Source organism: Carya illinoinensis, chromosome 7 (genome assembly GCF_018687715.1).
Source record: "Carya illinoinensis cultivar Pawnee chromosome 7, C.illinoinensisPawnee_v1, whole genome shotgun sequence".
NCBI lineage: Eukaryota > Viridiplantae > Streptophyta > Magnoliopsida > Fagales > Juglandaceae > Carya > Carya illinoinensis.
Window position 1 is genome coordinate 13,514,710 of NC_056758.1, and position 27,596 is coordinate 13,542,305.

At 36.5% G+C, this 27,596-nt stretch overlaps 2 protein-coding genes and 1 pseudogene across 2 annotated transcripts; 2 read left to right on the forward strand and 1 right to left on the reverse strand.

The window, feature by feature from the left end:
• Window positions 1–3,579: 3,579 nt before the first annotated feature.
• LOC122316180 lies at window positions 3,580–4,371 on the reverse strand. The gene has a single exon (XM_043132715.1). It carries the CDS (start codon window positions 4,369–4,371, stop codon window positions 3,580–3,582), a length of 792 nt encoding a protein of 263 aa, XP_042988649.1.
• Window positions 4,372–13,054: 8,683 nt separating this feature from the next.
• Window positions 13,055–17,181, forward strand: LOC122317460. Its single transcript, XM_043134568.1, has 5 exons — window positions 13,055–13,672; window positions 15,788–15,887; window positions 15,999–16,134; window positions 16,633–16,728; window positions 16,801–17,181. The coding sequence occupies exons 1-5, from the start codon at window positions 13,270–13,272 to the stop codon at window positions 16,936–16,938; spliced, it is 873 nt and encodes a 290-aa protein (XP_042990502.1). The 5' UTR covers window positions 13,055–13,269; the 3' UTR covers window positions 16,939–17,181.
• A 924-nt stretch (window positions 17,182–18,105) lies between these two features.
• Window positions 18,106–19,150, forward strand: LOC122316181 (annotated as a pseudogene).
• Window positions 19,151–27,596: the final 8,446 nt, after the last annotated feature.

The window sequence follows — 27,596 nt, forward strand, 5'->3', positions numbered from 1 at the left end:
GAAGGAGAATGTTTCGAAGTGACGTGTAGTTCTATTTTTAATATAGTTGCTTATGTACTAGATAGAGAATGACGCAAGGGTTATGTGTATGCATGTAAGTTGCCATCTGACATGGATGTGAATAGACTGTATAAAATGAGTATGACATGGAGTCCAGATAAGTATTATGTTCATATCCTTCTAGAGTTTTCTAAAGATATGAAAATGAAAAAGAAATACTTTTCTTTTACCATGCTTTACAAAATGACATGAATGACGTTTTATGAAAAAATGCTAAGTATAAGTTTTCAAGTATATGTATGTAACAGCCCTTCTTGGCAGTCCCTTTTTATGCACCCCAAATATGTAATTATACGCATGTAATGGATGACTATACGTAGTATTTATTGTTTTTATTTTTATGAAAAGAAATGTCAAGGTTTATGCCTTAATCTTTAAGCGATGTTTTAGATGATGGGAAGAAAACGTGTTAAAATATCCATATGAATAGATGTTTTAAAAGATGTCACGAAAGATGATGTTTAATGATGTTTTAATAATGCCATGTATCGACGTTTTAAAATATGCTTATGTTTATGATTTCAAATGACGTTTTAAATGTTGAGGTTTGAGCTTATGCTTTTTCATGATGTCTATGAAATAAATGGACTGATAAATGAATGAAAAAAAAGGACTGAAATGACTGAATAAATGAATGAAAGGAAATGAAATAATTGTTTTAATGTATGAAAAAATATAACAGACATGACTGAATGAATGGTATCAAAGGATTGGGCAGATTGCAATGCTGGATAAGTAGTACTAGTAGTGTACCCAGTATTGTCCTCTGACTAAAAAGGGATACCCAACCCGTGGCCACGGGCAGAATCCGAGTCCAAAAGAAGACCGCTAATCCTCGCACACGGGGCGTAACAGTGTGTACTGGCTAATGGAAAGTGATAAAAAAGAATGTATGTATGATAAGAAAGAATATATATGTATGCTCAGACTCTTTAAGAAATAAAGGTACGAGGTATGAGAATGTTTTATGAAATGTTTTAAATGAACGAATGTCTTATGTATAGTATGTATGGAGTGAAGAATGCATGACTGAAAACCTATGTTATTATATGTTGTTGAACCTAAGGTTTCAAACTTCATAAAATTATCTATCTATATATAGATTTTGATGATAACAAATAAATTTAAATAATAAAGTAGTCTCAAGCTCAAATTGTCTATACAATAGAATCAAACACATCAAGAAGTCAAGAATGAGCAAGAAAGGAACAAGCTCATATTAAATTTCATAGAGTAATTTTGTAAATCTATTAAAAAATTCAAAATTAGGATTAAGACTCAAAATTAATATTTTGTCATAAAGTATTAAATTAAAATTTTCACATGTGCATAATATTTTTTAAAATTAAAGTTGAGTCTTTTAAAGATGATTTATTGTCATTCTTCACATATGCATGACATGATTAAAAGTTTAAATTTTGAAAATATTAAAGATGATTGATTGTCATATTTTATATGTGCATATTTTATTTGAATATTTTTAAAAGTGATTGATACTCTTTTTGACGTATGCAAAAGGTAGATGATTTTATTTGAAAAATTTGAAAAGTAAATAATACTCCTTTTGTCATATGCGAAAAGTGAAAAGATTAAATTTGAAATTTTTGAACAGTGAATGATATTGTTTTTGACATGTGAATCTTTTCAAATTTGAATATGAAGTTTTATATGCCTATAAATAGCTCAATTGAGATCTTCAAATTCACAACACCAAGAGCATACGCATATCATTGCAAGTTTTGCAACATTTATTCAAAGTTTTCAATCTTTCTTTTCAAAGTATTGAGCCTTAACCCTTGTTCATTTTGAGAAAGATATAGTTTTCACTGTATTGTTCTTATTTCACTCATTAATGAGTATTCTTTGATAACCTACCAACTATCAGCTCTTGTATCAGTAAAAAAGTATGTATAACCCTTGTGTGTGTAGAAAGTATTCTATACAGAGAATAGTTGAATCACCACATGTAAGGTGATTACAAGTGTAGTGGGTGTTCTACATGGATCCTTTGTAGCGTGTTATTCAAATGTGTAATAGGTTTTTATCTTCAACTAAATGAGGTTGAATAGTGAATTTGGAAATCCTCAAAGGGTAGCTTGAGGTGAGGACGTATGTAAAGGGGCCGAACCCCGTTAAAATGCTGAGTTTGCTTCTCTTTTACTTTTACTCTTTATATTTATTGCTGCTTCATATTTTGTTTATATTTTATATTGTGTATTTGATTTATAATTGTTAGTTATTAAATATAACTCAATTCACCCCCCATTTTGTGTTAGTCATCTGGACAACAATTGGTATCAGAGTAAGAGCTCTTTTGTAATATTAATTATTTTTTGAGTTAATATCTTATAGCTAACATTGCAGCTACATTTGGTGAATGTCAATCTAGCAGTCGGTCTCTACTCTTTTGTGGAGACAATTACTCATTCTGGAAAACTAAAATGAGAATATTCCTTCAGCCTCAAGGTCAAGAAATTTAGAAATGTATTGTAAATGGACCTTATATCCCCACAAAAGTGGTTGATGGAATAGAGATCGAAAATGAAGAAGAATAATTTGATCGTGAAGAAGATAGAATTTATACATTGAATTTAACTGTTATGAATTTCCTATATAAGACTCTTAATAGAAATGAGTTCAATAGAATAATGACTTTCACTACGGTAAATAAAATTTGGGATAACCTGAAAGTTACTTATGAAAGAATTTCGCAAGTCAAGGAGTCAAAAATTTATATTTTTACTCATGAATATGAAATATTTAAGATGAATGGTGATGAATCTATTTCTAGTATGTACACTCGTTTTACTAACATTATAAATAACTTGACAACTCTCGGCAAAATTTATTCCAAGATGGAGATTGTAAAAAAAATTCTTAACTCTCTACCAAAACGTTAGGAATCAAAAGTGACAGTGATTCTTGAATTTAAAGACCTCAAGAAGCTCGAAGTTAATGAACTCATCGGGTCACTTACAATCTATGAGTACATATTGAAAAGAGGAGATGAAGAAAGAATGTTAAAGAAGAGTTTATCACTTAAAATCGTTGCTCATGAAAATGAAAGTGATGAAGATGAGGAAAGTGATGACAAAAATGAAGAAGTTGCGATAATAATAAGAAGAATTAAAAAATTCTTAAAGAAAAATAAAACTCTTCTAAAAAAATCACATTAATTATTACCGTGTCAATGTTTATATTTAGAGTGACATTTGTACAATATTATTGAAGTGGTTGAGGCTGATATATCAACGTCTGTCACATTAATTATTTAAAAAAAAAATGTGTACGCAAGGTTGAGGCATTAAAAAAAAAATATTTGATTCCGCACAAAAGTAGAACACATGGACTCCTAGTCAAAATTGGACCCTTTGATGCCATGACCTTCACAGGGCTCAGGCCATGAACGGTAGACACAAGTAGAACAGCCAAGTCAATCCTGGCTTGTTCGGACTTGGCTATTCAAAATTGGAAAAAGATCCTGGCTTGTTCTGGCAAACGTACGAGCACCAACCCCTCTCACCCAAGCGGAATGCAACCAAAGGAAGCCTTTACGACAGCGTTTGAATGCTGACTCTTCCTGCGTGACCCCAATCCCAAAACCCTTAGCAGCCTCCACAGCCCCTTCCCTCTGCTCCTATTCTCGTTGCCTTTGATCATTTCATCGCATTGAACCGAACGGAACATCGATGATTGGCTCCTCATCCGACTCTGTCTCATCTTCATATCTCTCAGCTCCATCTCCGTAGGAAACCTGGTCATCCCAAACATAAACAAATACCACCGGGACTTGGACGAAGATGCCAGCATCGACACCTTCCCTACTGAAAAGTCACAGTTACTAGCACCGTAAACATAACCTTTTGATGAAGGTGATGCCAAAGTTTTCGAATCTTCATCTTCTGGCAGCTTCGAGTATTTTGAGGAGCTCCTTCTTTTGTTGAAAGAGAGTGATTTCCATCGAAGAAATCCCGTCTTCGCGTGATTTCGCTTTGTGTTGGTGGTGCTTTCTTGTTTCAGTGTTTTTTCGGGTTCCGGTAGGTCTTTGCAGGGGATGATTTTACCGCAGAAGATGATGTTCTTGTTCACTGTTGTTGCACAAGTAGAGGCGGTGAAATCCTCGCTTAAGAACTCGAAGAAGTCATTGTCATCGGACAAGCGTTGATCTTCTTTTGAGTAATCATCCCAGTTGGATGCGTCGCTATAGATGGGAAGATCACAAAGAGAGAGTGTTTCTTCTGCCTCATATGAATCTTGCAAGTCGGTGTTTTCTTGATCTTCTGGGTCTTGATAAGGTTCCTGATCTTCCATGATGCAGGAACTGAAAGAGTTGCAGGAGAAGTAAATTGGTGATCGAAAGAGAAGAGGCTGAGCAATATTGGAGGAACAGCTTGTGCTCCAATCGCTTATTGGTCTGTGTCTTCTGGTTTGGTGATAGGGGAACCTGAAAAACTACCCATATATATAAGGAGGGAAAATGACAAGTATGTGTTTTAAATATTCTCGAAAAATGTGATTATTTATATCTTCTTATTTTTATTTTTTTAATGGTTAAAGAAGTTATTATTAATGGATTTATATATTTTTTTAATTGTTAAAAATATTTGAGATGCAGATTTTTTGTACATATAAGAGTACTAATAGTGGGCTCAACAAACTTTAATTAAAATTTAGCTAAAGTTTTCACTTTTATAAATTTTAATTAGCCAATTTTTGTAACATCAAATAAACTCAACAAATCTTTCACTATTCTATTAAAATATTGATTTTGAACTTTTTATTGAATTTTAATTCTAATTATAATTTAAATATGATTATATTAAATATTATGGTTGTATTAAAATTTATTGTTGTATTAAAATTTATGATTATATTATTGTTATATTTTAATCTAAAAATATTTTACTAGTGGTTTTGGCTCTAATATGGAAGAATATTTTACTCTAAAGAATATTTTAATATTATGGAAGAATATTTTATTCTAAAAATATTATTTAGCTAGTGATTTTGGCTTAATAAATTTAGCTAGCTAAAAGATTGGTGGCTAAATTTACTATATACTTGTTGAGTCTATTATAAATATTTTTTCCACATTTTAATTATTTTTTAACTATAATTTAATTTTATTGAATCTACCTATGCTGAGATATAAGGCCTGAAAAGAGAATTGATGATAATAAATTTAAATTGGGCTTTGCTACATACAGTCGGGAAATGCAGTCGGCGTGCAGTCGGCTGTACGGAATGAATAAAAAAAAATTATAAAAAAATTATTTTATATTCAGGGGGACCTACATGAATTATAAAAAGTTATAAAAATAATTTTTTTTTTCATGTAGGTCCTATATTAATTTTTTTTTACAGCCGACTGCATTTCCCGACTGCATAAATCATTTCTGATTTAAATTATGATTGGGCTTCTAGAAAAGCAGGCGTTGAAAAGTTATTCTGCGTGGTGTCCCCACTCTAACGGCACTCACTTGTGTTCAATTTGCTGACAGTTGGATGACATGGATGCGAGATGTCCCACTCCTCGTTGGACTTTTCCCTTAGCCCTACAGAAACCCATTCAATCTCGGCATCAAATCAGTAAGATTTTATGCAGCGATGGTAACACTTGAATGTCACGGCATGTAGGGTGAAATTGTAGCCAGTCGTACAACTGATATTCAAAGATCAAAGATCAAACCGTGACTTTCTTGGTAGAAAATGCATAACATTACGCGTTGAACTTTTAACTAAATTCGTTCAAGCTCAAGAATTTAACGGCTGAAAATCTTCGCAAACCGTCCAACAAGTTTTGAGGTTTTATACCGTTTTAGTTATGGTTCGTTTGCGAACTCCTGCCCTGTTTTTCTTGTCTCTAGAACTTGATTACCGATTTTCAAATGCTCTGCATGACACGGTCTTCCCTGCGAGGATATGAATCATCGAGAGGACACAAGTAAAATAGATTAGCTTTTCCAAACGTACAAAAAGGGATACGCCGTTGAACTGTGAATACCAGCTCGATCGCTGAATATGTCATTTGGTTTTAGGTATTTGACTTTTCACCCTCCACGAAAACAATTTTTGCTGCCCCCATATATGGGATCACGTCCTTCTTGTTTGAGGTTCATGTCCTTTTTATTTGAAAATGAGTAAATTTTTTGTAGTCTCATTGAAATAAAATAGAGTTTATTATTAACAAAAATAATTTTTTTATATGAATCTTAAATTTATTTTTTTCAGAAGAGATACACGAGACTTATATATTATAATATTATAAATATTATTTTTTTTCTTTTTCTTTTTATGAAAAAAATACATTTTTTTAATTTGCAATGCATACAAGTTGGGTAGGCAAGAAGACTATTTCTCTATGTGCATCATCTGTACAACTTGTCAACAAAAATATTAAAAATTTAATGGAAAAATCAACAATATTTTGCTGAATGCCAAATGTGTCAACCTAATTAAAATCTGCGTTTTGTCAATAATTAATTACCTTAATTTACATCATTTATGCGAGCAACATTTCTTTATGAGGAATGCTATACATTATCCCACACCACACACTTTATATATTAAAATATTATTTTTTTTTATTATTTTTTATTTTATTTTATTCTTATTAAATTAATTGAATTATTCTTTTTATCATCCACACACTATATATTTATTATAGAAAAAATAAAAAAAATAAAATAAATGTGGTGTGTGAAGTGTGAGGATGACAAGAAAAATTTTCCTTTCTTTATTAACCAGGTGAGATCACCAACCAACCGGTACCTTGTTTCGTGGCATCTTCTATGGGGGTGGCTCTACAGTCACCGTTGGGAGCTCCTGTGGAGGGCTCCCGTTACTTGTTTTGTATTTTTATTTTTTTATATATATTTTTTTAATATTTTTAAAAAAATAAAAAATCATAATATTATTAAAAAATATTTACTTAATCATTAAATAAAAAAAAAAAATCTCATTGGTAATTCTAAGCAGGAACCACTAGCGGGAAGTAGCAAATCCACAACATCTCTTTGAGAGCACTTGCATCTCCAAAGTGGCCTGAATATCAATAAAGTGGTCCGTATTGAAATAGTCAAAATGAATGAATTCTACATATAAAGTATCATTAAAGTTTCTTTCAAATTTAGATATATACTATTCATCTTCAAAGTAATTATTTTATTTTAAAAATATACATCAATTGCACTAACAGAATTATTTCATTTTTTGTATACAAGAAACTATCATATTGCACAAACAGGAAACTATTAAAATTAATATATAGGCATGAGGTAAGGTTCCTGTACATGTGAAAGAGGAATATGTACATTTTTGTGCAACATACAAGCAGGAGGTTAGAGGAAACTGCCCTCTGCACATTTTTCATTAATAGTTAGGAAACAAAAAACTTAAATAAAAAATATATTATATTATTATTTTGACTAATTTAATATAAAATTATTTGTTGAATGGTTTTAATTTGATGTAAAATATATACTTTTAACTACATTTTAGAGATTAATAAAACCGATGTGAATGCACCGAGTCTTGAGTCCAGATTGCAGCCTCTGAGGTCACAACTGAGACCGGATATTCTTCTAGAAATTGTAATATACTTCTTGGTTAGTGTCTTAGTGAGTCCACGAGGTCTAATTTTCCGAGTCAGTCCATGCGGTCTACCGGTAGAATGCCAGAAATATGTTGAACCCTGTGGCCTACTCTCTGAAAAGTCAAATAGAACATGAGATTGTAGATTATTTTTTAACCATAACTACTGGAAGCTATTTGTTTTAATCGATAATAATTTTTCCGTCTGACATGAAATATTAAGAGCTTCTTTAGACAGTGAGATAAGATAAAATTGTTAGAATATTATTTTTTAATATTATTATTATTTTATATTTTGAAAAAATTTAATTAAGATTTAAAAAAATTGAATTGTTTATTATATTTTGTATAAAAATTTAAAAAAATTATAACAATAAGATAAGATAAAAATATTTCTCAATTTAAACTGCCTCTAACATACCATATTTTGGAGATGACTCCGAAATGATTATTGCACAAGTAACAAATTAGAACTTTTCCTATTCATTTTGGATCTATATCTAGGGACCCAAAAAATAAAGAAAAGGGTGAACCGGTAAAGATTATGTGTCAATTTCCTTGCTTCAATTTCCTTCCAACTTTTGGACTCAACCCAAAGATTATGTGTCAAGTGATGGCTGAATGCCATGGTTCATCAACCCTTACTTTGGCATTCCCATCATGGTGATTTGGCTAGGAGCTAGAGCTATAGTTCCCTCTTTGTATGTGTGTTAAGGATGCAGCGTACGACCTCATTGTAGATCTGATTCTCCCCGTCAATATTCTCAATTAGGGCTGTGCATTTTTTGAATTTTCCTTTCAATCCTTGACTCAAATCGATGGTCTTACTCTAGGGTATCCGATTGCACTTATTGTTGCTTAGAGTGGGGTGCAAGAGTTTGACATAAGGCTAGGAAGTTTGACATGAGTTGGTACTTCTTCCTATCTTGGGATAACGTATAAGGAGTCTAATTTGAGATGGTGAAGCTTTGGTGACTAGTGGAAGATAGAAAAATCAAATTTGATGCTATGGGTGTCAAATGGCCGAGATAGAGTCTTTGGGCCTCCTTTGCAATGCTTTTAATTCCGTTACAGTGATTATTTTGGTTTAAAAATTGGAACGGAATATTTTTGATACTGGTGCATTCCGGTGTACTATTTCGGTATTAATTATATACTATATATAAAAATTTATATCAATATATAAACTACCAACTAATAGAATAAATATGTATATATGTAAGTGTGTATCATGTATATGTGTATATATATATATATATGGAAGAATTTAAATTTTATAAAATGAATATAAGTTTGAAAAATAAAAAATTTGAAAGACAAAAACAAAGAAAAAAAAGAGAAAAGAATAAAGAAATTATTAAAAATAATGATATTTAGAAAAAGAGAGAATGAGGGGACATATTTAAAGTTACAAAAAAACTAAAATTATATAAATACATTTTATATTCTATAACTAATTAAATACCATCTGAATTTAAAATTTACAAAAATGTCATTCAAGCACAAAAAAATTACAAAAACAATTTGAAATGGAAGAAGGCTCGGAATGCTAATTCTGGCTAAAATTGCAAGAATTTGGAGCAAAACAGAATAATGAGATTTAGAATATTGGATACTACACTGGAATGGAAAATTCTAGCTACAACATAATGGAATTTAAAACTATGTTCCTTTGTTTTTTTCTTCCTCCACCTTGAAGGGTTGTATAGTACCACGTGTTGAATTTCGGAGGGTGATAGGCTAGTTTCAAAAACTTGATCTCCAAGTTAGGCAACTTTGGCCCCAATTTTGGTGTTTTGGGCTAGGCTTGGTTTTGCACTTTGACTTGGGCCTTCCTTATCAAGCCTTGGCCCACTTAGTTTGTGTGCTTCTAGTTGGGCCATGGGCCCATTTGGATTTGGTCCAAATGTTGGGCTTTAGGCCCATTCATATTTGGGCCTAAACTTGGGTCTTAACTTTTGTGTTTTACCTTGGGCCTATTCTAAACTTTGTTCTTAGGAGTTCGATCCTCTACCTTCTTATGTTTTAGGCCCATTTTTCTTCTATGATCCTCAAGATGTTATGGGTTTGGTCCTTAGGCCTATAAAGATATCAGTTCTTTTAATATGGTCCATTCTCCATTATCCTTGTGGTTCTCTTGATAGGCTTTTGGTGGGGTGTTTACATATGATATGACATTCATGGCATGCAATAGATAATCATATAACATAAATGATGATATGGCATTCATGGCATGTAATATATAATCATGTGATAGAATTGATGACGTAGCATTTATGGCATGTAACAAATAATCATGTGCCAAAAATGATGACATGGCATTCATGACATATAATAGATAATCATATCACATAACTGACATGACATTCGTGGCATGTAATAGAATAACATGTAACAGATGACATGGCATGATATATTATAATAATTATAATAAGCGTAATGACATGAATATAAAGAACATAATTCTTACCATCATACATATATAAAATACCGAGAGTAAATTAGAAACTAACTTATAGAATTTTAGCATAATGTAAAACGAGCAAAAAAAGGACTGTGAATTGAAATGAGATATTTTCTAAGGTTAGAATATCTCACTAGAACCTATAAAAATAAAACTTTCTAACATAGGGTTAAATTTGTAAAGTTATTGCTCTACTTGTATGAAATTACTAATTTTCCCATAAAATAAGGACAAACGAACTCCAAAACTTATCGAAATTTACATGATTTCATTCTAAATCCAAACATGAACTCAGAAAAATTTAAAACTAATCACAACTATACCAACTCTCTCTTGGCCAATTTACCCTTAGGCAAAAACCATAAACTAATCACACCAATTTACACATTTCATACAAACTTAAACTCACTGCATCATAGAAAAGAAAATGCAAAAACATCAAGATAAGGTCAAAATTGATCAATTCTTGATGTTCTTAGTTTAATACCTTCAAATCAACTCTAATGGCTCCAAACGTCCATAAATACACTCCTAATATGTTCATTATTCAAATCTAAGTAATAACATACTTAACTAAACAACCAAAAATCACAAAATACAATTTGTAACAATCAGTTTGCATAAAAACCATGAAACCGAGTATAGTATGCTTTGGACTTGAAACAAAGTGACTAGAATTTTGATTTTTATGCAATAAATCTTCAAATAACATAACTATATACCTCATCTCAAGTTCTAACTTGATCTAAGCATTAAATATTGCATGTCATGGCAAAATTTTCATCAAAACATATGATCAAACCGGAAAGCCTCTAGATTGAGTTTAAAATAAAGTCTTGCATGTTTATCATTATTCCAACTAATATCTAAACCATAACTCTTCAAGAATAAACTCTGAATCCATAGATCAAAGCCTTAAAAACAGCATATATGAGAATCAAATCTATAGGATCCAATTTCGAAAACCAAAAGCAGAAACTAAGCTAATAAAGAAAATGTTTTGAGCTAATTGGTTTCTAAGACTTTCAAGATCAGGCAAAACTCTTTTATAAAAACATAACATGCTTGAATTATACCATAAAATTACATAGAAAATTTTTAACACTTCACCAAAGCATTCATAAAACTACCAAAGTTCATCGCATACACCAAAACTGGCAACACCAAACCTTTCAACCAAAAATACTAACTTTCATCCATCAAAACTCCAAAACAAATTAACCAATGCTAACTCAAGAATTATAGAATAATTATTAAACATAATAAGAGAGTTTAGAGCTATAGAAAAAGCTTAAAATAAAGAACACAAAAACTGCCTAGAAATCCTCTCAAGCGCTCTCTCTCTATTTCCTTATGGAAAAATGGATGAAATGTGCTAAGTGTAGGAGGCAAAAGCAAGGGGTTTGGGGTGTAAGGAAGGGAATGACTAGGTTGGATGAGGGGATGACCAACTGATGGGATTGTTGGCTTGTGAAAGTGGAGGAAAAAAGGCTAAAGCAAGGGGCTGTCCTACTGCTACTACTAGCAGAGTGGGTGAGGTGTGATGGGTGGTTGTTTGACTTGTTGTCAAGACATTATTTGTGGCAGCAAGTGAGGTTGCATGACAGCCATGGTATGGTCTTATAAGGAGGATGAATATTACTTAAGAAGCTTGGGCTAAGTGGTGATTTCGGCGGGACTAAGTAAGGCTAACCGAATGGTATCTAGTTTGGGGTTTAGTTAGGATTTTGATCATGGTTTGGTTCCCATGTGATTTTTCTTGGTCAATTGTAATTACTAAGATGTAAGAGAGTTGTTAAGGGTGTAAAAGTGTGTGATTAAGTGGTTAATTACATGTGGAAGTAATTTAACCAAATAAGAACTTACTTAATCAAAATCGGGTGTAGTTAGTGTTTGGAAACCAATTTTTCCTCTAAGGATTTAGGATTTCGGTTGGTTTTCAATGATTTGGAGTTTCATTAGGGTTGAAACTCTATTTTAGTTGACCAAATAGTGTTTAGTTGGATAGAATAATATTTTCTGTAAGAGAGCATGATGACAAGCTTGAATCACACTCTATCTCTTCACTATTTGTTTTCCTCTTGACATGTGTCCTAGGGTTTCCTACATGACAATTTGACAATTATTTAAATCGGTTGTCACTTGACGCTCTCCTAAAGGGATATTCACCTAACAAACTTGAAACTTTTTATTACACTATAACATCCTAAATATTCTTCCAAGTCTAATAGTACAATTTGTTTAAAAACATTCTATTCTAAAGTGCCTTAATTAAATAACAAAGAAACTTCGTCACCATATTAGATTGGGATCCAACAATATTAACGGGCTAAAACCTAATCGATTGTTTGACATTTCTAACCTAGAAGAATTTCTTTTAAGTTACTACATTTCTTGGATAAAAGTGATGTTTTTATAAGGCTCAAGGTAAGTGATTATGCTCATTCCCTTTTGATTGCCAAAAAACCCTTTGTGTACTAATCTCATATTCACCACGGTTGGTCTCAAATTATAGCACCAAAGCTACCATGATTATTTTGTTCCCTTATTTTTTTTTTTAATTCATAGTAGAATGGGAGGATCTTATTAGGTAACAACGTGAACTGTATTCAATAGGTCATTTTATTCGTCACTTTTACAATTATCACTTTTTCATCATTTTTAATGTGACATCAAACAATTAAATAATTAATTATTATTATTAATTTATTTCATGTCATATTAAGAAATAATGAAAACATAATTAAAAAGATGAATACTTTCTTTTATCCACACAAGATATTGGTCGACCAAGGTCATTGGGCTTGTGTGGTCATGGGCCCAATTATGATAGAAATAGTATTGGCCCATTGGCATGGTAGACTACAATTTAAACACTATTTTCTCATTTATTGGTGCCCAATTTGACCCGTCAGTTTCAACTCTGGCGGCCCATCACAGACTCGAGCGGAAATATCACACTGACAAAGAGCCAAAACCTTTCGTCTCCTTCCTTCCTAACCATCACACCAAACCAATAGTCTACACCTACACACATTCGCAGCCTTCACGCCGAGGACTCCGGTACCCGATTCTTCCCAAACTGTTCTCTCCCCTTGTATATACATACACATATAACCTACCCCACCTACAGGAAGAACGACCCATCCTCCATGGATTCACTCTCCTCCGTCTCGCCTTCCATTGTTCTCCCTCCCACCAGTGACCCCTTCCGCCTCCGCAGCCGTCGGCGACTCTCCGTTGCTCCTCTCTCCGCTTCCCACAGCCATGGCATCCGTCGTCTTTCGTCTTCTTCTTCTTCTTCTTCTTATTTCGTCGGCGTCTCGTACTCTCCAGAACCTCCCAGAAGGAGAATTATTCAAGTTTCTTTAAGTCTGAGAGGTGGAGCTGCGGAAGAAGAAGAAGACGCCGACGGAAGAGAGGATTTGGAGAGGGCACTTCACCTGGATGGTACCATTCCTGGAACTTCGGGTGAGTTCGTGAAGCGGATGTCGTCGCGTGCCTACGACATGCGTAGACACCTCCACCAGACCTTCGATAGCAGCAGCTATGATGGTATTGCTTCCTTCTTCTTTGTTCTGATTATAGTGGGTAGCTCCAGCCGCTGCTCCTGATCGTGATTTTTGCTGTACCGTGCTAATTGGTTGGATTGCAATGTTGTTCCCTTGGCGTTCGACGGGAATCATTTATAACCATTTAAACTTACTTAGGGCCGCAACTCTTTTTGGATCCCCTTCTCGATGTGATGAGTTTTGATCTTGCATAATGTATTTTGCTCCTTTACTGCTGGTCAAAGTGTGCGTCTTGTTTTAATAAATAATTTTTTATTTTATTAATATCAATAGAAGAATAGGGAAAGCCCAAGCACATGGGACAAGAGAAAACACCTAGAACAGTTACTCAAAGAGTGTTTATCGTGTTTTACCATGAAATCTGCAACCTTGTCGTTTAATTTGTTTCTCATCCTCCGTTTTCACCGTGTGAAATGTTCTATCTTCGTCATGTCTCAGTACAGATTAATTATATAGCATTGTTGCATTGATCTCAATGCCTCACTCCCTTATAGTCAACGATATATCGCATTCATTTGGTTTTGTTATTTCTTCCCTTTGGTATGTATTGATTCGCAAAGGTTCCTTCATACCGGAACCTTGTTTGTGTGGTCTTTGATTTTCAGATACCTGGATGTCCATGCATAAAATTTAGCTTTAACATACTTTCTCCTAGGTGCGTATGATTTAAATTATATTGTCATTCGACATTTACAAAAAGTAAATGAATGGTTATTTTGACTCTAAAATTAGAGGCGTATACCTTAGGCCACTGCTAGACATGTCAAAACTTGTAAATTTATCGACATATGCACTTTAAAGGATGTATACATGTTGCCAGAGTATAGAGAAATGCTGGTTGGCAGGCAGTAGAACCTCTCCATCCTGCTTTTGGAGATGTTAGTGCAGTTTCCAATGCCAAAGGTGTGATCCTTGCGATGAATGCAATGCCTAGAAAGAAAAAAAGAAAGCACTCGCGGGGTGTGTCCGATGTGGGATAGCTCTGGTACTTGGTCTTAAGAGAGGATAACCTAGTATGTGCAGAATGGATTAGACTTTTGAGAGTTTCACCTTATTTGTTGGGCTATTTATAGTGGCGGGATCCCTTGATTCTGGGAAACTATGCATCTAAGGGAACCCCCCTTTTGCAGCTGTGGGTGTATCTAATGATTACACTTGATACTCTCGCCCTTTGGTCCGATTGTATAAGATGCTGCATGCCATGTCCTGATTACATCACATTAAATGCACAGGTCTGCATCCCTTCACACCAAATTCTTCCTGCCATTCTGTGTTGTTGCATTTAATGTGTTGTTTGCCACAACAAATGTCCTGCCTTCCACTTTTGTCATAAATGTTTTAGCCTCTCTTGTCTCAAGGGGTGACATCATCACACCTTCCAACTTCATTTCTTCTGGGTGGGGTACCTTAGCTCACCTTACTACCTTGCCTCTTGTTTGGCGGGACTGCTTAAAAGGGGAAAATTTGAAGATGGTTTAGATAAATTTCACTCTAGCATGACATACCTTCCAATTGGCATATTATCTATTAATACATGTGGATTTTGATATTTCTATGTGTCTGCAATAAGATTGACTAATGGTTCATTTCATTCTAGTTATTGTTCAAGCCTCACCAAAATTCTTTGGCCTCGTTTGAATACCCTTTCTACTTTGCTAGGTACTCTCCTGAATACATAGTACCAAAATTCTTGGCCTCAGCCGATTACCCCTTCCTTCTACTTCTCTAGGTACACTCCTGAATACATATCTAATTATGCTTAAGTGTAACTCATGTACTGGACTATTAAACACATTGGCAACTTTTGTTGTATCCTAACCATTCAATCATCAATCATTTTGGTTGAGATATATCATTGTTACAGATCTCTCTCTGTTTCTGTCTCTCAAATGCAATGTCCATTTATATCAAGTGTAAACTTGAGTATTCCAAATTTCACTCATTCATTCTTGGTTCACTGATGTTACATTGGTACATGTGGGGATATGCTTTATTTCTACCAGTCTTGCTGTTCTGTTCATATATGGTTTAATATATATATATATATATTTTTTAATGTTAAGTGTTTCTCAATTCTGGTCATTTGATTTTCATACAGTACTGGAGGCCAACCCTTGGAGAGAAACTTCAAAGGCTGTTTATGTACTCACCCAGAGGGAAAACCAATTATGCACAATGAAAACCCGTCGAAATCGCAGGTCTCCTTTGGTTTAATGTCCATCATTCTTTTCCGATCAAACTGTCCCATCATTCTTTTGGATGGTTATTACTGTTGCGCTGGGTCAATTGTTTTGTTCTTTCTGTAACAGTGAAGTTGAAAGGGAGCTAGGGTTATTGTTTTCCAAGGGAGGAAAGTGGAGGTCTGGAATTGGAAATCAGCCCAAACAGTCAAGAACTGGGACAAAGTTTCAGATGCTTGTGGAGGATATTAGGGAGGGAGTGCTAGTAAGTGTAATAGCTTTGGTTTTTGAATGGTATATTTTGTTGGATTAGTACTCGTGAATGCGAATACATAAGCAAGACCCTATTATTTGTGGGTAACTGCAAATATATTGATTAAGTGCTATGTTTGGATAGTGAAAGTGTCTCATTTCATCTCATCATTATAATTTTTCTAAATTCTCAAACAAAATATAATAAACAATTCAACTTTTTCAAATTTTAAAAAAATAATAATATTAAAAATAATATTTTAATAATATTTTATTCAACTTTCAACTCTCATCTCAACTCATCTCATCTTATCTCAACTCACTATCCAAACGGCACCTAAGTCTACCATCACCATCTCTGGCACTAATTTTCCACTTGCTTACCCACTTGGACCCTTTTGAAAAGAAAAAGAAAGTCTCTAGTCACTGCATCCCCTGCCACGTTCTGGTGTGAATTGTTCAATGCAGGTTAATATCTTTGGCATGGTAAAAAGTTTTATTGGTGTTGCAGGTATTTGAAGATGAAAATGAAGCTGCAAAGTATTGTGACTTACTGCAAGGCGGAGGTCAAGGTTGTGAAGGTGTTGCAGAGATAGAAGCCTCCTCAGTAAGAACAAAGCAATCTTCAAATCTGACCCTATATGATTCTTTATAATAAGACTTTCTAAATTATCTGCAGGTTTTTGATCTTTGTCAAAAAATGAGGGCTCTTGCAGTTCTCTTCCGTCGTGGGAGGACACCACCTCTACCACGAAGCCTTGAGCTCAACCTGAAGGCACGGAAGCGGTCTCTTGAAGACGCTGAGGATTTGCTATGAAGTTCCTGTAGTTCTAAGGAAGAATATGTACAAGAAACTATGCCATCAGCATTGAAGAATGAAAACTTAATACTGTAATATAAGTTTTCTTAGCCAATAGAATATGGTCATTTGTAAGTCAATTATACAGCTCGAATGAAAATTGTATATTTTGGTTTATCTTCAAAGGTCATGATAATTCCATATCTTACGAACAAGTCAAAGCAACATACATGGGGTGCCGACATGATTGTCTGTTTCGTATCTTTCAGTCTGCATCTTGATCTCGTCTTTTATGCTTCACAGTGCTCTGCATAGAAATTTAGGAGCTTGTCCGCAGGTGGGCCCCAATGAATATCCAAGGGCTGCCCAATCGTCAGGAGAGAGAGGTTTCTTGAACCTGGGTGGATGGGGCTGCCCAGGTTTAGGTGGGGAAGCCTCCTGGGAAATATTTAGAAATATTGAACATAACGATTTCATTTGGGAATTATTGTTAAATCCAAACATGTTTAATGCCATAAGATCCACAGCAATGCTTTAAATTCAAAACTATGGTCCACAGCTGAATAATATTTGAGAACTTTTCTTTTCAGTTTTTGATAAATTATTCGAAGGCTTCATTCATAGCAAGAAAAACAGAATTCGGATTAAATTTTTACTCGACATACATTTTATTTGATTTTGGTTCATGTATTCAGTTTGTAAAAATACTATGTTTAGGGTCTTAACTTTGTTCCAAAAGACTTACGATTCTTTTATAACAGTACTACTACGAGGATCATAATTGTGACCAACCGGCCCAGCTTCTAGGATTGATCAAGTGTAGCTTTTTTAAGTTACGGATGTCAAGGGCGTTGACTCAAGGCTCGTTTTCAATTTTAGTAACTAACTTTAATTGAGCAAGGCCATTTAAGATTGCCAGAAAAGTTTTAAAGCCCAAAACTTAAATTTAACGGGGTATTTTAATTGAGAAATGCTATACATCATTTTACACCACACACTTTATATATTAAAATATTAGTTTTTAATTTTTTATTTTATTTTATTCTTATTAAACTAATTAAATTATTCTATTTATTATCCACACACTACATATTTATTATAGGAAAAATGAAAAAAAAATTAAAATAAGTATGGTATGTGAAGTGTGAGGATGACAAGAAGATTTTTCCATTTTAATTATGAAAAATGCTGGATGCAACTGCCGGGTGTAATCGGCTTGCAAGCGGCATGTCCACGTCATTTAATAAAACGGTGTGTTTTTCATCTATTTTTTCTCGCTCTCAGTTTCCTCCCTTCCTCCCTCCCTCCATTTCCATCTCAGTCTGACCTCTCCATCTCGTTTCCTCCTCCCTCTTCCTCTCCATATCGAAATCCATCCATTTCCATCTCCTCATAACCAGTTCTTCCATTTCCCTCCTCTCTCTGCTTCTCTCAAGTCCACGCTTGCCATTCTCCTCAGATCCCATTTCCTCTATTTCCCTCCTCAGATTCATCGAAGGCTAGCTCTCCCTTTTTCCTCCCTCTGAAAAATTCTCTGTCTCCCCCCGTTATCTTCCCCAACTCCCTTCGAAGACCAGAAAGTGAGAAAGGGGCCTTCGTTCAATTTGCTTTTGTTTCCTTCGAAATCCCCTTCCCCTTCATCCTGAACCCCGAATCGTCTTCGTCTGTCTTCAACACCACCACCATTACCTCACCCCTCCTCCACTTCTCATCCTCACTCTGCAAACCTTTCCTTAATCCTCTCTCTAAACCCAAATACAAGCCCCTCGGACATCTCTCCAAATGATTTACGACTACCATGAACCTCTTGAACAAGCTCGGCTTCGGCTCCCCCAGGGCCACACAATCCGCAGCCGACGCATCGATTGCGTAGGGACCGGACGACGACGTTCTCGCCCCTGGCCAGGAGTTCGCACAGTTCGGGGCCGGTTGCTTCTGGGGGGTTGAGTTGGCCTTCCACAGAGTCCCTGGCGTGACCAAGACCGAGGTCGAGTACACCCAGGGGTTCGTGCATAGTCCTAGCTACGAAGACGTGTGCTCGGGTACCACCAACCACTCCGAGGTCGTCAGGATCTAGTTCGACCCCAAGCAGTGCAGCTTCGACGCTCTCCTTGACACGTTCTGGGCCAGGCATGACCCAACCACGCTTAATCGCCAGGTGGGTATGTTTAGGTTTTGGGTTTCTCTGTTAATTTTGAAAGAAATTGGATATGCGTCTCTCTTGTTTTGACTTGCTGTAATTGATTTTCAATTCATGTCTACTCTGATTTCTGATGGGTGCTTTGAATTGTTGTGGTTGTTGTCTTGGTCTTCAAATTCCAGGTCTTCAAGCTTCATCTCGCAGTAAACCTTGAAACAGAGTCCACGGAGTGGCTCCTCGTTTAGAGTTGTCCTCTGCCAGAATAGTCGCCTCCAAGGAATGGGAAGAAGATGGAATGGGCAACATGAACATCTTAAAAACTCGGGCAACAGCTTTAAAGCTTCAATTAATTCAATTAAGTTGGACAACATGAACATCTTAAAGCTTCAACGATTCCAATAAAATCTATCAGAAAGCTATGGCCTCCGAACAATCTTCTCTGCTATTAATCAAAGCCAACTGTCATCGCTTAATAGTTTTTAGATAATTAAAAAAAAAAAACACAGAACCCACTACAAGTATCAAGCTGCGACGAGGCTACTTCTCGATGCCGATAGCTTGGATTGAAAGGGAAAAAGGCTGCGATGAGGTTAGTTGAGACTTGACTTTTGTTCTCTTTGAACGAAATGGAAAGTAGATGGCAAGCGTGGACTTGAGAGAATAGAAATGTGTGAGATTTTTTTTTTAATAGATGCTGACGTCAGCCGACTGCACGGTGACTGTAACCGGCGACTGTACGTAGCAAAGCCCTTTAGTTATAGCAATTCGATCTATTAGGACCAAAATATGGATCATTTTACAAGTCTCTTGCTGTTTTTGATATGGGGAGTTTTCAAAGGAAAATGATAAAATAACTACTCATTTACAATTTTTCTAAAACCTTACATAAAAATAATATTCTTTTAAATATTCATTTTGATTTTGATTTGATGTATTTAAAATTTTAAAAAAAAATTATTTTATTGATAAGTTGTAATTAAATTGTAGTTGAATTATAAGGCTATCACCTTCCGCTTTCAAATAGAGGCTCTACAAAGAGATTTTTGGAATGTTATTTAGAAGTTGAAAGTTCCAAAGGTAAAAATTTTTGCTTGGAGAGCTTGCAAGGAAGGACTTCCTACAATAAAAAATCTCATGAGCAGGAAAATAAATGTGGATGGGTTTTGTTGCTTCTGTCAACACCTTGTGGAAGATTTAGCTCATGTTTTATTTTTTTGTCCATCTATTCGTGAATTTTGGTTGAGACAATTTCTTGTTCTTCTGCAGATACATCAATTTAGGTCCTTTATGTCTACTACTATGGAAGTATACTCAAAAGGAGCTCCAGAGGACTTGACAGATTTTATCCTTATGGCATGGGGCTTTTGGTATAGGAGGAACAAAATGATTCATGATCATATCTCTCTACCACCTCAACAAGTAATAGGTTTTGCTCTTTCTAAGAAGGGTAAATATGTTACTGGTTTGTAGCAGCAGATTCATACTAAGAAGTTGGATTTTAGGTGGTCTCTTCCACCAATAGATTGATTTAAATTAAATGTTGATGCGGCACTATTTTTTTTTATAATAAAAGAAAGGTGTTGGGGTCATTCTTAGAAATTCCTATGGAAATGTCACCATGGCTCTAAGCAGAGTTGAGGATGAATCTCTTGATTTAGAAAATGTCGAGGCAATGGCATTGTTGAGAGGTCTCTAGTTCTGTTTAAACATTCGCATTCACAATCTTATCATCGAAAGTGATTGTCTATATCTGGTTGAGGATGTTAACAGTGGAGAAGAATCATATGCAGCTATGAGGACAGTTGTTTTTGAGATCAAAAGACTGATGGAAGGATTTTTGCAATGCAGGTTACAACATGCCAATAGATTGTCAAATGCACCTGCACATCGACTTGCAGGCATGCACGGTCTATTTCTAATTTGCAAGTTTGGTGGCATAGTGTACCTATTTTCATTGAGAATGTTGTTTATGTTGATAAACACTTTTGTAACTAGGTTTGAGGTGTTTGCCTCCTTTGCAATGAAGTTAGTTCCTATAGAGAGATTAAAAAAAAAAAAAAGGAATAAAACCACGAGCTACTATTATTTTGAAGTTTGCTACGAAGTTTTAATTAGGCTTATACACTCAAGAGTTTATTTTAAATCCAGTTAAGACTTAGTGAATTATTTTTTATGGTATTAATGACCCAATATTTTTAGAAGTCCAATTGAAGTTTAATGGACAAGTTTGGCTCATTTTGGAATTTAAGATCGCTTGTTATGATTGTTAAGCGGCTTGACCTATGAAATTATAGGCAAGCCCTATAATATAAAAGGACCCATTAAATGGGCCAACTCATTTGTTAGACCTGCAATACACATATATCAACCTTCATGCAATACGTAGGCCTGCAACCCAACCAATTCGGACTAGATTTGAGCTCGATCCGACCCGACTCGGTGGCCAGGGCAACAAAAAAGATCTGACCTGACTCGAATTGAGCCAACCCCCCCCCCCCCCCCCCCCCACCCAAAACATAGTTGGGTTATATTATAATTCTTGATTTATGCAAGAAATTATATTTGCAAAAATAAAGTAGAAAATGATTATAAAGTGGTAAAGAAGATATGGATTTCTAGGAAAAAATCAAGACATAAAAAAAAAATAAAAGTTACAAAAAAACTACTTTAATGTGCTAGGTCTAATAGTCTGTACTGTTCTTCTGAGGTGAAAGCCGCTTGATGGTGTCAAGGAGGTATCAGTGATATTGCCATTAAGAATAGTCATTGTCATTCATGACAATCTCCTCTATTGCCCATATGACTAATACAATAGGAAGAGTGAATTGGGTTGGTTTTAAAAATTAATAATTATAAACTAAATACACAATATAAAATATAAATAAATTATGAAACAGTAGTAAATATAAAGAGTAAGGGTAAGAGAGAAGCAAACTCAGTATTTTATCAAGGTTTGACCCTACTGCCCACTTCCTCGCTTCAAGAATTTCCAAATTTACTATGTAATCTCATTGAAGTGGAGATAGAAACCTATTACATATTTGAGCGGCACCACCACAAACAATCCATGTAGAACACCCTCTACACTTGCAATTACCTTATAAATGGTGATTCAACTATTTTCTATGTATGACACATTCTATACGCACAAGAGTTATACACACTATTTTATTAATACAAGAGCTGATAGTGAGTAGGTTATCAGAAAATACTCCTTAATGAGTAACATAAGAACAATATAGCGCAATCTATATCTCTTTCAAAATGAACAAAGGTTAAGGCTCAATGTATCAAGAAGAGAGATTGAAAACTTTGAATGAATGTTGTAAAACTTATTTTCAAATAAAAGTCTCATTTTTACAATTGTCAAAGATAACATAATTCACTTTTCAATTACTTTTTCAAACAAAATTATCTACCTTTTGCATATATCAAAAAGAGCATCAATCACTTTTCAAAATTTTCAAACCTAATCGTTTACTTTTCGCATATGACAAAATGAGCATTATTTACTTTTCAAAATTTTCAAATAAAATCATCTATTTTTTACATATATCAAAAAATACTTCAATCACTTTTCAAAAATTTTAAGCAAAACATGCACATGTGAAAGATGACAATCAATCATCTTTTAAATTTTCAAAATTTGAACTTTCAATCATGTCATGTACATGTGAAATATAACAATCAATCATTTTTCAAAAATTCAAATTTCAAACTTTTAATTTTCAAATATATTATGCATATGTGAAAAGTGCAATTTGATGCTTTATGAGAAAATATTAATTTTGAGCATTAATCCAATTTCGAATTTTTTCAAGAGATGTACAAAATTACTCTTAAGAGTTTTATTTGTGAGCTTGTTCCCTTTTTTTCTCATGCTTGGTTCGTTGATGTAATTGGCTCCATTGTGTAGACAACTTAAGTTTAAGACTCCTTTATGCTTGAATTCATTTGTTATTATAAAAATTTATGTAGATATATAATTATATGAAACTTGAAACCTTGGGTTCAACATCCTCATTTCCGAGGTTCAAATTGGTAATTAATTATCCATTACTTGTCCCAGCTCCACTATAATAATATTTAGTGTGATGACCCGCTTTTAAGTGTATTTTCGCTGAAATAATTGTTTTTATTTTAATTAATATATCAGTTATTTTATTTTAATTTATTTGCGTTTTTAAAATTGGTTTTTAATTTAATTTAATTTATTTGAGGTTGTGTTTTATTTCTTTTAGTTGTTTTGTGGTTTTAATCTTTTTCGGCGGTTTGTTTCGTTTTCCCGGAGTGAGGATTGGACCTCATCTCTTTTCACATCTTTTTCCTTTTTCTCTTTTTTCTTTTTCTTTTTCCCTTCTTTTCTTTTTCCTTTCTTTTTCTTTTTTCTTCTTTTTCTTTTTTTTTTCTTTCTTTTCCTCTCCCGCTCGACCGAACCCCCCCCCGTGCTCTCTCTCTCTCTCTCTCTCTCTCTCTCTCTCTCTCTCTCCTCCCTCTCCCTCACGCCGGCGTCACCTTCTCTCTACCCTACCGCCGCCGTCCGGCCACCGTTCGGCCTCCCACCGGTCCCATTTTCTTCCTCTCCCTCCGGTGCACCACCCCTCCAAAACCCACCCCCAAGCGGCCGGCCGTTTGGCCGGAAAAGCTCCAAGAAGGGCGCACGGATTTTGCTCCGATCCGCCGCCGTCGCTCCACCTCCGGCCACTATTTCTTCACCACTTCATCACCGACTCCTTGCCGTCCTAACCCACTCATTTCCGGCCTCCAACGACCACCGGAACAGCTCCTACGAGCTTAGTTTCCGTTTTGGGTAATCCGGCCATTTCCGGCCATTCCGCCGCCACCCACGGCCGTTCGTCACTTCCAATAGCTTCACAACCATCCCTAGACCATTCCCTATCAATCTCGTGTCCTAGTTTGTCCCCGTTCAAAAGTGGGTTTTTCAAACCCACGGCCACAGTGAATTTTCACTATGACGTTGCTGTTTTTCCGCCGTTTGCAACGCCGCTTGTTTTCTAAAATTGCCGTATAGCGCTGTAAGTATTTTTCAAACCCTATTTTCAGATTTTAATATATATTGCTCATTCAAATATTTATTGTTGTTGGTTGTTGATTCCGGACTGAGTCCGAGGAGTTTCGGGGGTCGGATGGATGGAGGACGGAGTTGTCTGTTTAATTGATTTATGTTGGTTGGAGGACGAAGCGGCCGGCCGTTTCTCCGTGTTCGGGCGTGGGGATTTGGGGGCGTCACAGGTGGTATCAGAGAAGTTTGGCTCTGGGTAAAACCACATGTCCCGTAGGTAGTACCAGAATGTTTTTAAAGTTGTGTTTTGAAAATTATGTTAAGTATAGTTGTTTTATTTGTTTTATTTGTGTGAGCTTGTTTGGTTGTTTTTATTTATCTAGTTATGTTTTGGCATGCTGGTTTCTTTCGTTTCTTGCTGTGTAGTGCTGTTTTGTTTTGATGGTTTTATTTGTTTTCTTAAAGGAGGGTCAAGAGTAGTGTTGTGACAGGAATATGGGGAGACCAGGGAGACCAAGGAAAAATACTCAGGAACCGCAAGAAAATACCTCCAGAGATGACTCCATAGCCGAAGCAATTCGGCAGATGACGGAGTTTATGCAACAGAGTGCGAGGTCCCAACAGGCAGGGCCTTGGCCACCACAAGGACCTTGGCCACCACAAGGGGGTCCTTGGCCACCATCAGGAGGGCCTTGTCCACCATCAGGAGGGCCTTATCCACTGTCAGGAGAGCCTTGTCCGCAACAAGGAGGGTATTGGCCACAACCAGGAGGTCCTTGGCCATATCAGGGAGGGCCTTGGATGTATCCAGGAGGGTCCAGCAGCATGGTGCAAGCCGGATGCACCTATGAGCGCTTCCTAGCGCATCGGACTCCACACTTCACTGGAAATGAGGATCCAATTCAGCCTGGAAAATGGATCAAAGATCTGGAGAAGACTTTTGAGGTGTGTGGGTGCACTGAGGCACAGCAAGTACTTTACGCCAGCTACCTCTTGCAAGGTACCGCTTCTGATTGGTGGGATACCAAGAGGGTGCTGTTGGAATCTGAACTGGGATCTTTCGCTGCGGTGACTTGGCAGCGTTTCAAGAAAGAGTTCAATGACCGCTTCTTTCCCGCATCGGTAAGGAAGCAAAAGGCAAGAGAGTTCTCCAATCTGGTCCAAGGGGGCGCGACAGTGGAGCTGTACGCCCGGAGGTTCATAGAACTTGAGCGGTTTGCTCCTCATCTTGTCGCCACTGAGGAGATGCGAGCAGATCGTTTCCAGGAGGGGCTGCGTCATGACATACGCCGTATGGTGGTCAGCCATCGGATATCCAATTTTCAGGAGTTAGTGGATGTGGCCACCCTCATAGAGCGGGAAAATAATCTGAGTTTGGGCTCCCCTTCAGGGCAAAAGAGGCGGAGTTTTTCTGGTGAAGGGAGCAGCTCGGGTTCGCCTCAGAAGTTTGTTCAGCGGACCGGAACCCGATCTCAAGCATCCTTCAGTGTTCGCATGGGAGGACGGATGCCTGTTTGTGGAGCTTGTAATAGAGCTCATGAGGGCGAGTGTCGGACGAGTAGCGGACCCCAGTGTTATCGGTGCGGCCAAGTGGGGCACATTGCTCGGGATTGCCCCGTTAGAGCTCAAGGAAGCCGTGGAGGTAGACACGGTGGAAGAACCAACCCGAGACAAGCAGTGCAAGCCCGGGTTTATGCTGTCACACCCGGAGAGGTGGATGATGAGGCACCAGCGACCCATGATGCTGGAGTAATCACAGGAATGGATAAATTTAATTTTAAGTTGGATTTAATTTTTGGTGCATTTGGTTTCTTCGTTGTTTTTGGATTTCATGGATTGTGTGTTTGGTTCAGGAAGAGTCTGTTTGTATGAGTTTTTTGCTTGTACTTTGTTTGATTCCGGTGCTTCACGATCGTTTGTGTCTTCCACGTTTGCTCGGGTGTGTAACTTGGTCACGGAACCGTTGCCAAAGGCTATGGTAGTGGCGCTACCCGATGGCGAGATGGTGTGGTGTTCCAAGGTTGCTTTGGGATGCCCGTTAAATTTTGAGGGAAGATTCTTGGATGCGGATTTGGTGGTGTTCAAGCTGTTGGGTTTTGATATTATCCTCGGAATGGATTGGCTATACCGATATTCTGCGAGTATTAATTACAGAAGTCGGATAATTAGCTTTCAGCTTCCAGATGGTGATTGTCTGGAATTTGTGGGGAGTAGGTTAAAAGAGAAACCGATAATTATATCGGCGATTCAGGCAAGACGAGAGATTGCATGGGGAGCGGATGCATTCTTGGTGCAGATGGTGTCCACGCCGTCTGAGAAGAAGTCTTTGGCAGACATTCCAGTTGTGGAAGAGTTCCCCGATGTGTTTGTGGATGACTTGCCCGGACTACCCCCTGTTCGGGAGATGGAGTTTGTCATAGATTTGGAACCTGGAGCGGCTCCTGTGCATAAAGCTCCTTATCGCATGGCACCGGCTGAATTGAAAGAGTTGAAGACTCAGTTGCAAGAACTGGTAGAGAAAGGATTTATTCAGCCTAGTACGTCGCCGTGGGGTGCACCAGTTCTATTTGTTAAGAAGAAAGATGGAACCCTCCGTATGTGCATTGACTATCGGGAATTGAACAAGGTGACCATAAAAAATAAATACCCTCTCCCGCGGATTGATGATTTGTTTGACCAACTTCAAGGAGCAGCCGTGTTCTCTAAGATTGATCTGAGGTCGGGATACTACCAGCTGAGAATCAGAGACCAGGATGTGCCTAAAACTGCTTTCAGGTCGAGGTATGGGCATTATGAATTTAAGGTGATGCCGTTTGGGTTAGCTAATGCCCCTGCAGCGTTCATGGATTTGATGAATAGGGTGTTTCAACCTTACCTGGATTCCTTTGTGGTAGTATTTATCGATGATATGCTGATTTATTCCCGAGATGTTGAAGAGCATGTGTATCATCTTAGCCTGGTACTAGAGAGATTGAGAGAACACCAGCTATACGCCAAGCTCAGCAAGTGTGAGTTCTGGTTGGAAGAAGTTAAATTTCTTGGGCATGTAATTTCCCGGGGCGGAGTGGCAGTTGATCCTAGTAAGGTAGAAGCCATTTTGTCATGGCCACGCCCAACTACAGTACGTGAGATCAGGAGTTTCTTGGGACTCGCCGGTTACTACCGAAGGTTTGTAGAGGGTTTTGCTCGCCTATCCGGACCTCTCACAGCTTTGACTCGGAAGAATACAGAATTTGTTTGGTCAGAGAAATGTGAGAGAAGCTTCCAGGAATTGAAGAACAGGTTGACAACGGCACCAGTGTTAGCACTCCCAAAACCGCATAAGCCATTCGTAGTCTTCAGTGATGCGTCTAAGTTCGGTTTGGGTTGTGTCCTTATGCAGGAAGGACGGGTTGTAGCCTATGCATCTCGTCAGCTTAAGGACCATGAGAAGAATTATCCGACGCATGATCTAGAATTGGCTGCGATTGTTTTTGCACTCAAGATCTGGCGGCATTTCTTGTATGGGGAAGC

Bases quoted from the DNA above. Each gene is read 5' to 3' on its own strand.
- LOC122316180 (XM_043132715.1), bottom strand. From the start codon at position 4,371: ATGGAAGATCAGGAACCTTATCAAGACCCAGAAGATCAAGAAAACACC.
- LOC122317460 (XM_043134568.1), top strand. From the start codon at position 13,270: ATGGATTCACTCTCCTCCGTCTCGCCTTCCATTGTTCTCCCTCCCACC. The intron at 16,135-16,632 runs GTAAGTGTAATA...TTGGTGTTGCAG, and splicing joins ATATTAGGGAGGGAGTGCTA to GTATTTGAAGATGAAAATGA. The intron at 16,729-16,800 runs GTAAGAACAAAG...AATTATCTGCAG, and splicing joins CAGAGATAGAAGCCTCCTCA to GTTTTTGATCTTTGTCAAAA.